This window comes from Calliphora vicina, chromosome 2, assembly GCF_958450345.1.
Source record: "Calliphora vicina chromosome 2, idCalVici1.1, whole genome shotgun sequence".
Lineage (NCBI taxonomy): Eukaryota > Metazoa > Arthropoda > Insecta > Diptera > Calliphoridae > Calliphora > Calliphora vicina.
In genome coordinates this window covers 53,052,613-53,066,742 of record NC_088781.1, presented here as the reverse complement: position 1 = coordinate 53,066,742, position 14,130 = coordinate 53,052,613, and the positions used below count along the sequence as shown (strand labels likewise).

Below are 14,130 nucleotides of genomic sequence, written 5' to 3'. Positions count from 1 at the left end.
AGTCGATTAAGACATGTCCGTCTATCGGTCTGTTTAAATAAATTTTCTAAAGACCCCAGATATCTTCGGGATCCAAATCTTCAATAATTCTGTCAGACATGCTTTCGAGAAGTTTCCTATTTAAAATCGGTCGACAAATGGCTGAGATATGAGGAAAAAACCAGGACAACCTCGATTTTTGACCTATATCTGGATTACTAACTCATTAATATAGACAATATGGATATCTAATGATAGATATTTCAAAGACCTTTGCATCAACGTATATGGGTCAAAATCGGAAAAAATATTTTTTAACCCGAATTTTTTTTCACAAAAAAAAAAAAATTTAAATTTAAAATAAAAAATTTTTAAAATTTAAAAATAACAATTCGAAATATTTTTTTTCCAAAAAATGTAAAATAAATTTTGTTTACCTAAAAATATATAAAATTTGTATAATTTGGTGAAGGGTATATAATAAAGACCTGCACAAGCTGCATTGTTTAACACGAAGACAATTGCCACATGATGCCTTTGTCATGTCATGTTATGTTCTTTTACCTACTTAACAGCAACACGCAAAGGCAATGTATATCAAAACAAAAAACAAACGCAGCATCATTTTAACAACATCATAACACACACAACATTAAAAAAATTAACAGATGCATGGATGACATGGAAAATAATTTCAAGTCATTTAAATCATGTATGAGGCCTTTTTTGTTATGATATGATTTCAATTCACTTGTAGTATTTATTGTGTACAATAAGAAAAAATCTACATTTATTAATATATAAATTGTTTTGTAAGTTTGTTGGTTTGTTTATTTGTTTGAGCATCACGCCTAAACGGCTGAACCGATTTTATTGAAATTTGAAACGTAGATAGATCCTTACTGGAAGGCTATATATTTTTTTACTACGACAGGGCTAGCGAAGCGCACCGAGTCAAGCTAGTTGACTATAAAAATACAACTGAAATTTATATTTATATTATATAGTAGGTCAAAATAAAAATACGAAAGTACACCAATGGGTTTTTCAATGTTGTTTTGGAAAATTTTACAATATTTAGTAATATTACCTGTTATATTATTACTTAAAAAGGAATACGTGGAATATAAGCCATAAAATGCCAATAATTTTCATGGAATTAAAAATGTAATGTGTTTCACATACATATTTTAAATACTACCTGACTTAGGTACAACCGCTCGAATATTATTAACGGGACATTTAATAATTACATTGCTAAATAAAATAAAACTTCATGAACAAAGCCAATTGGCCTATTAGACGGTGTTTAATTAAAGAAAATTAAATTAATGTATAAATCCTTAACGGTGAAGTTTATAATATATTTAATGATATTAAAGACAAACGTGTTTATTATACTCGTTGTAAAAACGTGTTTAAATTTAATGAAGTGTCTCTGAATCGTTCGCGGCATAATTGCTACAAAAATATAAATCTACGAAAATGATCCTATGGAACAAAAGCAACTGCCCAACGATTTGAAGAAAAAGTGTAGGGCATTTTTCAAATAAAATCTAGAAGGCTTGAACAAAATTATTTAAATTGTCTAGTATATTTTTATGTTATTCAAAAATGTTTGAAATTTTTCTTGCACAGAAAAAAAAAATTCATAATTGGAATGAATTTTGTAATAAATATTATTAATCGAACTTGACTTTTTTTTCCCAAACTTATTTCATTCAAGAACATGTTCATAAATATTATAAAATTTTACATGACGCAAATTTTTGCTTTTTTTACTTAATTTTTTTAATAAATTGCATTATAATTGTATTATATAATGAATTAGTGCAAGAATATTTGCATAATAGCCATATATTGGCCAATATTTTAAGATAAAAAGGAGAATATCTGAAACTTAAAAATTATCATTAAACATAATAAAACATTCATAAATATAAAAGCATTTCATCCTCTTAAATCAATTTAATCATTTTCGCGCTTTTTATATCATTTTGTAGCTGAAAATCATAAAAAAACTAAAAATTTTCCATGAAAAATTTCAAAAATTTTTGAACAACATAAAAATAAAAATGAAATTCAAAATTATATTTTTCAAGCCTTCTAGATCTTATTTCAAAACATAAAATATTAAAAAAATCATACTATTTAAGAAATTATTTTAAATAGTTATGAATTGAAATCAATGAATTCGAATCATAATATTTATGTTGAAACTTTTTTCTGTGTGGAAAATATTTAATTTTTTTATGATTTTCAGCTATACAATGAGAAAATATGTATACGTTTCAGACTTTTCTATACATTTAGAAATATTGGCCAATATTGGGATATTATGCAAAAATATTTGAACTACATAATGCAATTTATTATAAAATAGCAACAAATTTGTGTAAAAAAAGTAAAAATTTCCTTCATATACAAATTAATAATATTTATGAACATGTTCTTATTCTGAATGAAAAAAGTTTGGAAAAAATTCATGTTCGATTAATAATATTTATTAAAAAATTCATTCCAATTATGAATTGCTTTTTCCTGTGTTACACTTTATTATTTATATTTTTTAAAAATCCTTATATTATTTGTTCTAAATATTTAAAAAAAAATATATAATGCTAAATAATAATAGTTCTCAGATTTTCACAGTTCAGCAGTTATGTACAATTTCATTCTGCTATGCAATTTTATTCTGCTTAACAATGCGACACTTGTTAACATCAATTCAATTCAAGCTACCACACATAACAACAGCATCATCAATAGTTATAGACATGACATGGCACAACACGGTTTTCGCGGCGCGATGACATGGTACAACATGATGTGCGCGTCGACACAACAAAACAAAGCATCAAATTTTGAAGAAAGACATTTTTCTACAAAATGTTGTCTTGTGCAGGCCTTTAGTATATAAGATTCGGCACAGCCGAATATAACTCTCTTCTTGTTTTTAATAAAATTTCATTTAATTTTTTTTCGCTCGTTCGTCTTTCTTTAACGCATTGCGATCTGGTACTTGAACTTTATACGACTTCAACCCAGCATTAGCTTTGACTCTGCTCACATATGAATCAGTGCATTTAACTTTACAAGCTGTTTTTTTGATAGAAGTGTTCGGTGCTCTTCGAAAGAGTTGTCGACTTCTTTTGCCTTACCAATATCTGTTATACCTTTTTTTCTTCCTGATCCAGGTTTTGTTTCAATGTTCTAGTCATCCATATACTGTTTAATTTCTCCTTCTTCGAAATATTACTATTTTATTAGAAAAATTTTACTATTATAGAAACATTTTCAATATGATATTTTTTTAGAAAAAAAAAATTTAAAATACTCTTAAACTCTTTTTTAATTTATCAATGTTTATGAATATGAGATTAAAAATTTAACTTTTCCTATAGAAATTCCAAATATTTGAAATTTGTTTACTATTTTCAATATTGAAAATTCCATATTTATAGTAGCATTTTCAAAAATCCAATTTTATAGCAAATTTTAATGACTTTTTTATCAAAAAACTTTTAAATAAAAATAACTACAATTAATTGCTTTTTACTTCCCCCGCAGGGCAAACTACCACTCACCGGTATCATTGTGAATCGTCTCGAAGACTCCGATACCTACAAAAATGCCTTCGAAATCAATAGTCCTCTCATTGATCGTATTGTTGCTGTGTGCCAAGGACCCAATGATGCCAACAAATGGGTGGATCTGCTAACATCAACCAATGTCAGTATGCCCATTGGCATTAAACGTCAACATAGCAATTTAAGTAATGCCTCCATAAGTGGCGGACACATATCCACACCACCCAATCATGTAAGTATCAATTTTTCATTTTAAAACAAACATTTTTCTTTTCCCAACTTTTTTTTTTTTTGATTTAAAATTTCATAAAAATTTTTGTTAAAAAACGACCAAAACTTATTTGTCAAAATGTGTGTAGTTTCCTTATAATTTGGATGCTCGTGGTTATTGTACCCGGTTTTCTTTATGTGCCTACTACAATACGCCACAACAAGCTACCTATCGCATTACATTGCCACCCAGTAATTATCCGCCTACGGCTCCGTACGCCAATCTCAGTGATCACTTTGCCAAATTGGTTAAGAAGGGCATGCTCAAGGGCATTCTGATAAAAATGCTATTGTATCCGCAGTCACGTCAAAGTATCGATATGAAATGTATACCCTTGAGAAAGAGAAGATGTCACAAGGCTTCCAAAAAGCTAATCAAAAAGTTAACTGATGAAGAGACGGGCTCAGGTTCATCGGATCGGACCGAACTTGAAAGACAAGATGCTTTTGAACTACCCACAGACTCTGAGAGTGAGGGAGAGGATATTGATATTGATGTGCATGATGATTTTGAATTTATAAAATTTGGTAGTAGTAATAATAGAGATGTTGGTGGCTGTGATTCCTTTGCTTCAGCGGGTACATTCATAGATCATGGCTCGGGGGCCACCACACCCCAGAAGACCAGACATTGTTCCTCTATAAATTTAATAAATTTGGATTCCCTAAGTGATGAAGAGAGTAACAAACCTATGAAAAAGGAGTCTTTGGTTATAGGTTCTAAAACCATGAGAGCCATAGCTAGAAAATCCACTCAGCAAAGTTTTATAATACACACTTCCGAAGCCCATTTGGAACTGGGTTCCCATAATACAACACTGGATACACCTTCTCTGTTGCAGCAGCAAGCTTCGGAAAACTCAGAAATGTCATCATGCTACAATGGTCGTGCCTTAGGGGCAGCATATTTAGCCTGTGAAAACCTGGCCGATCTGTCAGATGAAACAAAAATCAAAAACACTACCTCAGAATTGGCTATATCACCGCCAGAGCGCCATAGTTTGCCCAATATGTTTGTGGGAAATCGTTTCAATCGTAGTTCTAAAACGGCTGTGTATGTGCCCTCCTGGAAAGATCGCCAAGATATGCAAAATCAATCGGCGGATATTGCAGAAAGCTGTGATAAAGCTTTAGAAGAAGAAATACATTCTAGCTGTTTAGACTTGCCGGCCTCTTGTCGAGATGCTCCCGATAAGTTAACGGCCGAATTATTGTATAATTTCGACGAAAGTGATGTTATAGCGCCACCTTCAATGTATAAAACTTTTCAGGAAAGCCAAAGACATAGTGAATTACAATCAACTATACCTTGCAGTATATCGCAAACGGAACTTTGTATTGAACCCAAGAGAAACAGTAGAGAATCACAGAGACGTGAATCCGTTAAGCGCTGCATAAGTTATCAGTATGTACCCTTGGCCAACGAGGCAGCTCAACCAAACAGAAATAATTCCAATCCCAACTTAAGAACAGAGAGAAATGATCCTCCTCCCCTGCCACCGCCACAAAATCACAGCACTCCACATCGATTTGGCAATGGAGATGAAGTTGATGGTGAAACATCTGGAAAATGTAAATGCTGTGAAAGTTCTCAATGTCCCAGCCCTCGTTCGAGTGACTCAGGACTGGCGGGTAGTTGTACCATAACTTCGCCCGATCCACCCCAAACCGAAGAAGCGTACGAGGCCTACTATGATGTAGATGGTTCCCTTAAATTGATCTCCAAAACGGCCAATGCAGCTGAAACCAATGATCTCACACGATTTGATGTTTGCGGCACATTTCGTGAAAAATTCCTTGAAGCTGTGCAACAGTCTAATGAAAATCGCCAAGAGCCAGCTGTGACACAATCCCAATTACCAATTACGCTAACTTCAACTACCGCAGAATTCCAAATAAATCGCAAAAGTATTTTTTTAAATTCAGTAGCAGCCATCAATTGCAACGAAGAAGCTTCCTCTTCAAATCACAATGTTACCTCTACCTTTGAGGAGGATACCAATCCCGAAACAGGAATGTTTCGCTCGGGCATGTATGCCCATTGGTGGAAGAAGGAAACCCTACCTAAAGATGTTATTAAGGGCATAGCAAAGGTCTATAATAAACGCTTGCCCTCGGCTCAATCGAGCAAGGAATCTCGTTGCTCTGTCTGCTCCAGTTGTTTCTGTTCTATGGAAGCCAGTGGTTTCAGTGAAGGTGCCATCTATTGCTCCATCTGCCATGATTGCTCTTCTTCGTTCTGCAGTACTTCACGCAACGAAATGCCAACAAATACTACCACTACCATAACGGCAGCAGAATGTCCCCTCTGCTGCAATACTCGCAATTCAACGCATAGAAGCAGTAACTGCAACTCACCGGCCAGTGTTCTAGCTAGCCCTACCTCGTCATTTGATTGTCCCATATGCAGTGGTGCTTATATCGCCCGACCCGATTCTTTGGGTTCGATTAAGGAAGATGTTCAGCCACAGCAGCAACAACAGGCGTTTGCAGAAGGCAAGCATTTTGAGCTCAGTATCATTTTATATATTTGAATTGTCGGCTTACATACAATATCAGGGCAGACAATCGAATGTATAGAAATGATATGCGCGTTTGTGCACGTTCTTGTTTTGTAAATTCGTTATATATAAGTTAATAATTGACATCATTTAAGAATTTGTTTGCTTTACGTTTACATTATATACATATATAGTTTTTTTTGTTTGTTTGTTCTGTTTCGTAACAAACGTTTTACAAGGGGTTTCTATGTAGATACAATTCAGGAATGTTGGAGGTTTAATTTAAAATCAATTTGAATTTGAACAAAAACAACTCCCTCGAATTGAAAGGATGTAGAATTTAGTAGTTTCCAAAAAAACCGCAGTGGTTTATTAAATATTCGTTCCTCTTATGTTGATAACTCGTTAACAAATTGGTAATATTCTTTGTTGGATGGTTTCCAAATATGGATGATTAGGTTAATTTTTTTTCTACATTTTTCTTTTTTTTCCCTTATTATATGAAAACTTTTTGGGTTTGAGGGGAAATTCCTATTTCAACCCCTCTGGATCCGCTACTTGGTTAGGTTCCATGGGCAGCCACTCGTCAAGCAGCTCACTTGGGTCCATTCAAAACTGATCCCATTGTGATACCCAAAAAAGTGAACCACCCAGATTCCCTGATAAAGGAGTGGATTGGTGTTAGATTCATCCTTGATATCTCATCTAAACAGGATAGGAATGGGATTCCAAGGATACGTTCCCTCAAGTTTGTCAGTGCCGGGTATTGTTAGAATAGGTGGGACACAGTCTCCCCCTCTTCTTCGTTTTGAAAGCTTCTACAGTAATGGTTGTACCGTGGGTCTACTAGCATGTGTCCCAATTATACAGTGTCCTGTAATAAAGGAAACAATTAGTCTTATTTGCTCAAGACAACCATCTTATATTTTGCAAGGGAAATAACAAAAAAGGAATCGATCGCCCTCTCATTAATCATCGCACCCCTTTTGGCCAATTCATCTACTATACAATTACCCAGATTTCCATCGTGTCCAGGGACCCATATCAGCGTTATCCAAGAATATTTCGCTATCTGATTTACGGATACCCGGCATTCATCGGTTAACCTAGATGTCGTGAAGACACCAGACACCATCGATGTTTTTATTTAGAAATACAACTAGGAGTGAACTTGATGTGAAGAGAAGAAATTAAATTGGAGAGAAAAGAAAGAAGTCAGGTGATATACAGAGAATTAAAGTGAACAAACCCAGTCCAAAGAAAAAGGACGGGAGATAAGTATAGATTGGGATTCTCACAGTCCAGTTACCTAAAATAGTCAGCATATTCCCCTGATAAAGCCTAATAGATTTCCTAGATCATATCTCGCTATTTCTCCCAGTTCATAATGGAATCTTTCCCCTAGTCATTGTTGTATGAGACCCTGTCTATTACAGTTACACAGAATATCTTTCACTATATCTAGTTCCTCAAAACGCCTTTTCATTTCTAGAGTTCTATCAAATATTTGGTAGAACTTTGAAATTGTGGAAGATAATATAGTAAAATGGTCTTTAATTAACCCTAAATTAAACCTTTAACTTCGGTATCTCACCCCCAGTATACACCATTTCCAATTGTATTTCAGAAGTTTCTAATTGTATTTCAGAAATTTCGAATTGAATTTCAGAAATTTCTAATTATATTTCAGAAAATTCCAATTCAATTTCAGAAATTTCCATTTATATTTCAGAAATTTCCATTTATATTTCAGAAATTTCCAATTATATTTCAGAAATTTCTAATTATATTTCAGAATTTTCTAATTGTATTTCAGAATTTTCTAATTGTATTTCAGAATTTTCCAATTGTATTTCAGAAATTTCCATTTGTATTTCAGAATTTTTAATTTATATTTAAAATGTTTCTAATTGTATTTCAGAATTTTCCAATTGTATTTCAGAATTTTCTATTTGTATTTCAGAAATATCCATTGGTATTGCTATTAGAATTTTATGAAATACAAATGGATATTTCTGAAATACAATTGGAAAATTCTGAAATACAATTGGAAACTTTTTAAGTATAAAATAAAAAATCTGAAATACAAATGGAAATTTCTGAAATACAATTGGAAAATTCTGAAATACAATTGGAAATTTCTGAAATACAATTAGAAATTTCTGAAATATAAATGGAAAATTCTGAAATATAATTAGAAAATTCTGAAATATAATTAGAAATTTCTGAAATATAATTGGAAATTTCTGAAATATAAATGGAAATTTCTGAAATATAAATGGAAATTTCTGAAATTGAATTGGAATTTTCTGAAATATAATTAGAAATTTCTGAAATTCAATTGGAAATTTCTGAAATACAATTAGAAACTTCTGAAATACAATTGGAAATGGTGTAGTTCCCCAGTAGGGATAAATGGATTGGATCCGATCAACTGTTTGAAGGGGGTGCAGTTTTCACTGATGGATCCAAGACGGATTCTGGTAAAGGGGCCGGGGTTTATATGGTCGACAACGAAATTAAACGTTCATATAGACTCTCTGACGAATGCAGCGTCTTCCAGGCAGAGATCTTCGAGATCTGGAAAGCTTCGAAGTTGATAAAAGCACTCGTCACAGACGGGTCTGTAGTGACAACTAATGTAGACAGTCAGGCGGCATTTAAGGCTTTGATATGTCATTTAATACATTCTAGCTTAGTGGAGGACTGTGGGAGAGCTCTTGAAGAGTTATTGGTTTACTACTTCATCAGATTGTGTTGGGGACCAGGGCACTGTAACATACAGGGAAATGATGTAGCAGATGAACCTGCAAGACATGGCTCAGATCTGGACCATAGTATTAGGGACCGGGGAGTAAGACCTCCTATTTGTCACTTTTTTAAAGATACCGTGACTCCACCAACCAATCCTGGAATAGTGGGACGAATTGTCAAGTGTCCAAGGCCCTTTGGTCAGGTGTAGTCTAAGAATTCTAGTAGGAGTGAAAGATTCCGTGACTCCTCCAACCAATCCAGGAATAGCAGGACGGATTGTAAAGTTTCCAATACCTTTTGGTCACAACTGGATGCAAAGGCAACTAAAACAATAATTGGGATGGAAAGGTGTAGTTTCAGAATCGTAGTAGGAGTGATAACTGGTCACCTCTCAATTGGGGGCTTTATAGTTAAATGGGATAATAGCACACACGATTTTTGTAGGATGTTTGGGGATGTAGAGGAGTTGGAGACAGAGTCATTGATTTAAATGGCTAAGTAACAGACTTCTAGATAAACTTAGGAGTGTTGTTGGCTGTAAATTGGTTACCATACTACGTTTTATCAGGGTAATATGTTGGCTATTTAAAGGATATTCTACGGTGAATTCAAATCTGTAACAACTTTTCTATCTTTAATCAAACAATTTGCATTTTTTTGTTTCTACTTTTGCTTTCTCTACGACACTACCATTCTTCTTCTTTCTTTATGTCCCCTTTTTAGGAATGGCATACTTTTTCTTTGTATCTGACTCTTGAAGGGAATCACAATGGACCTTATGGTCTCCGAGTGAAATTGCACACCCCTTCCAAACTAAACTATATTTGAGGGATAAACTTGGATAAAATATAGTAAACTATAATCAAAGAGCAGTAACGCGTCAGTAACAATTTTTTAGGTTTCAGGACGATAAAAAGGGACGTTAGTGCTGTTTTTAGCGATTGCTACTTATTAGGTCTTACTGAGAAGCAACAAATAAGAAAATCGTTGAAAGGATTATTGTATTAATGTAAAGGAAAATTAATGAAAAGCTTATTGTTATCGCTGACAGAGAAGTAGGTTGTAAGTGAAATGATTAAATAATTAGTCCAATAATTACTTAACTGTTATCGCCTACAATGAAGCAATACAACAGCTTCCAAGTGGTAATTCCTCATACAAAAATCATGCCTTCTGGAAGCAGGGTTGTAAAGGCATTTTATCTTCTCTCTCTTACAAACCGGGTCACAGGTAAGCTCCAATATTTGCTGGGATATTTGGTACATTTTGGAAATTCGAACCTTTAGTGAAAAGGGATAATAAAGAACTCATATTTGTTTGGTTTAGAAGTTTTACAGCGAATAGATTCAGGTTCTTTTGAACGAATATATTTTCTATTATAATGAAGTTATTGTTTCAGTTATTTCAGATACCCATAAAACGTTTGCAACGAAACATTTTTTTTTACATTTCCGTTAAAAATCAAAAGTAATTAAAACAATTCTAACTTTAGTTTTTGTCGTTTTTTTCTAAACTTTGCTTTTTTCTATGCCATCATTAAATATAAATAACAGCAATTGAAATTCATACATTTGCCTGCATTATTTCAAAATTTCCAATCATTCAAATACCATATCTAAAAGACATAAATTTTTCTATACATGACAAATGTAAAATCGAATTTATTTTGCTTGTTATTAAACTTAATCAACTTAAATATTGTTTGGATTCATCATTATTTACAACAATCTCATCGTATAAATTTTTCAACTTAATAAAAAAAAACAACGAATTTCAAAACAACATGCTCTCACAAACCAAAAAAAAACTCATAAATTGCTTAACATGCTTGCGCTTTTAATTTAATCGGCCTGTTACTGTTACTCTGCACCAGGATCAGCACCCATGATCTCTCGATACTCTGTGTTATGAGTTAATTAAGAAACTAATCAAAAATGGAATGTTCAATCACACCAGAACTAATTAAAAAAAAATATTCTTCATTTGTTTATTATAGACGTTAATTTGTTTTATTAAATATTCTCCTTTGACTCACTGTAAATGAATGTTTAATACTAATTCTATATTATTCAATTTATTAGATTATTTCAACATTTATTAATGATTTTGTTTTTTTAAAAAACCTTTGTTACAGATGTCACCACCAGCCAATCACAGCTTGCTAAGTCAACGCATGAACAGTCAACAACAACAGCAGCAATCCATCACGAACTCAATGGTGGGGAGAGAAAACCCAGTAACAGTAGTGGCAGCAGCTCAAGCTCAGGCCGGCCAACAGCAACAGCAGCAGCTGCAGTCGTCGGCACTTCCGTCACAACACAAACGGAGCCTTTCATTCAATCACCACCTCAGCTACAATCAATACACACACACTCAGCATCAACAGCCTCATCAAATGCATCATCAACAACAACCACCAAGTCTACCAAGTCATCCAGTGGCAGCTCAAAACCACAAATCAAATTTAGTCCAGACATCGAACAGTATTTCGAAGATCATGGGCCCAGCACTTCCAGCACAAAACATGGCCACAAACGCAAGGACCGGAAGCACAAAAGGTAAAATGGTTAACTACCAAAATTTTAAATAATTTTTTAATCAAAATACGTTTTCTGGACCTTTTAACTTTTTTCGGTAGTAAAAGCTTTTTCCACCTTTAATTCATAAAAAACTTTTTTCAATAAAAAAATAAAAATAATTTTTAAATAAAATTTTCACAAAAAAGCTTTTTGGAAACAAAAAGTACCATTTCTAGGAGCTTTTAACTTTTTTCCCGTAATAAAAGCTTTTTCCACTTTTTCATAAAAAATCAAAATAATTTTAAAATAAAACTTTCACAAAAAAGTTTTTTGGAAATATTTTTAGAAAAACACAAGTCTTTCAATATATTTTTCCTAAAAAGCTTTTTTTAACAGTAAACTATGCATTTCACTGAAGATTATTTTCCACGAAAATGAGTTTCTTTTAATTTTTTTTAGAAAAATGCTTTTTCTAAAGTTCTTAGCTTTTATTTCGTTATAAAAAAGTTTTTCCACAGTTATAGCCTATTTCACAATATCGAATGAATAATTTCGTTCGCATTATACGCGAAAGAAAACTGATTCGTTCATATAAATATGAAGTTAGTGAAATCCAAATCAGTTTTCTTTGCTTAGAATGCGAACGAAATTCTTCATTCGTACGAATGGCTTTTTTTACCACAAAAACATTTGTTTTCCAAGTAAAGGTTTTCTTACAGCTTCCCAACAAACCAAATGACTTGAGAAAAATATTATAATAAGCTTACCAACTAGGGTATTCATTCGACTAATGATCGTTCGATTAATCGAATAATTTCTTACGAATAATTCTTCGAACAATTTAAAAATGGCCATTTTCTAATAACGTATAATTCGAACAATTTTATGTAGAATAATCGAATAAACCGAATAAATGTTCATATATATTTAAATTTATTAAATTGCTTAAAATTTTTCATAATTTCAAATTTAAATAAGTAATAATGACTCACACAAATTGTATTGTTTCTGAAATTCGACAAATAACTAAATACAAAGGGACTTTCGATCACTGTAGATGAGTGTTCCGATAGCTCCTTATATAAATATATAAATATTACTGCAAGAAGTTACAATTCTAAACACAAATCTTTTAAAATTTTTATCTTAGGACTTGAACCAATGAAAATAAAAGGTACGCAATAAAATATTTGTTATTTAGCTGGCGAAATATTAGAAGAATCGCAATTAATAATGAAAACTAGTATATCCCGGTGCACTTCGCTACCCCTATCCTAGTAAAATTAAACTATGTACAATGGTATGATAATAACACATGCAAAATATTGAGAATCTCTCAATTACTGTTTATTTGATATTCAAACATTAACTAATTTGGTATGGGAGACACTACTTCACTGTTCTGATCCCACCCATTTGTATGTATTTTATGTAAAAAAATAACTCATATTCACTTTAACTTTACTTTATATGGGAGGAGTCATTCCAACTAAGCCGATCATGTTTAGCTAAACTTTGTAAAATGATCAAGAATAAATTCGTTTTTAATATGGTAATAAATTGATTGATATACATTTTAAATACTTTTAGAATTATAGTTCTCCAGATATTCGAAATTAATTATTTACTTTGAATGAGAGGTGCCACCACTAATGCAATCCCGACCACTTTCAGCCAATCTCTGTAAAATGGTAATAGAGCTATGCGGGCAAAGTTTGAAGATTCATGTAATTATAACTTTGTATGGGAGGTGACTCACATCCTTTTCCGACCCTCCCATTTTGGTTCCCCAGACATTCGAAATTAATATTAACTTTGTATGGGATGTGTTACGTCCTCTAATTCGTAAAAAGCTTAAACACTTTTATAATTGTAATAGTTCTCCAGATATTCGAAATTAAATATTTACTTTGTATAGGGTGTGCCACGCCCACTATTCCAATCCCGAAAATTTTCAGCGAAACTATGCAAAATGATAAAAGAGCCATATAGACAAAGTTTGAAAAATCTTGAAATTATAGTTCACAAAATATTTAAAAATAACTATTTACTTTGTATGGGAGGTGACTCGCCACCTGTTCCGATCCATCTCATTTTTAGTTAAACTTCATGCAGTGATAATAAATTGATTCGTATAAAGTTTAAAGCCCTTCGCAATTATAGTTCTGCAGATATTATAAAATAACTATTTACTCACAATTACATATTGAGAAAATAAAAAAAACCTTAAAAATATTTCTTTCAAGCGACTTTAAATTACATAATAAAATCTTCTTCTTCATTGTTTTCTATAACAACGCTCACTTAAAACAGAGCGAAATCAATACTGTTTAATTGTTTCTCTTATTTATTTACAACAACAACACGCACTGCTTTGTTTACTTTTTAGCTTAAGGTTCACATGTACACGTTTTTGCATATGTGTTAGTAACATCTTAAAACGCTTATAACTCCTAAAAAAACTGAACCGATTTCAATAAAATATATATTCTGCACTTCTGTGAATAAATCCCTTTA

At 32.4% G+C, this 14,130-nt stretch overlaps 2 protein-coding genes across 3 annotated transcripts in view; both read left to right on the top strand.

The window, feature by feature from the left end:
• The window catches only part of LOC135949853 (uncharacterized), a 70,011-nt gene that overhangs the window by 27,690 nt on the left and 28,191 nt on the right, over window positions 1-14,130 (top strand). For both annotated transcript variants that reach the window (XM_065499300.1, XM_065499301.1), the window contains exons 6-7: window positions 3,550-3,801; window positions 11,229-11,652. In XM_065499300.1, coding sequence (XP_065355372.1) covers window positions 3,550-3,801; window positions 11,229-11,652 — 676 coding nt within the window. The remainder of the gene's footprint in view (window positions 1-3,549; window positions 3,802-11,228; window positions 11,653-14,130) is intronic.
• Window positions 3,935-6,373, top strand: LOC135952550 (uncharacterized; the record flags this gene model as incomplete). The annotated part of the gene is made up of 1 exon (XM_065502552.1): window positions 3,935-6,373. A coding segment is annotated over one exon (2,439 nt), but the record flags the coding sequence as incomplete, so codon positions are not given.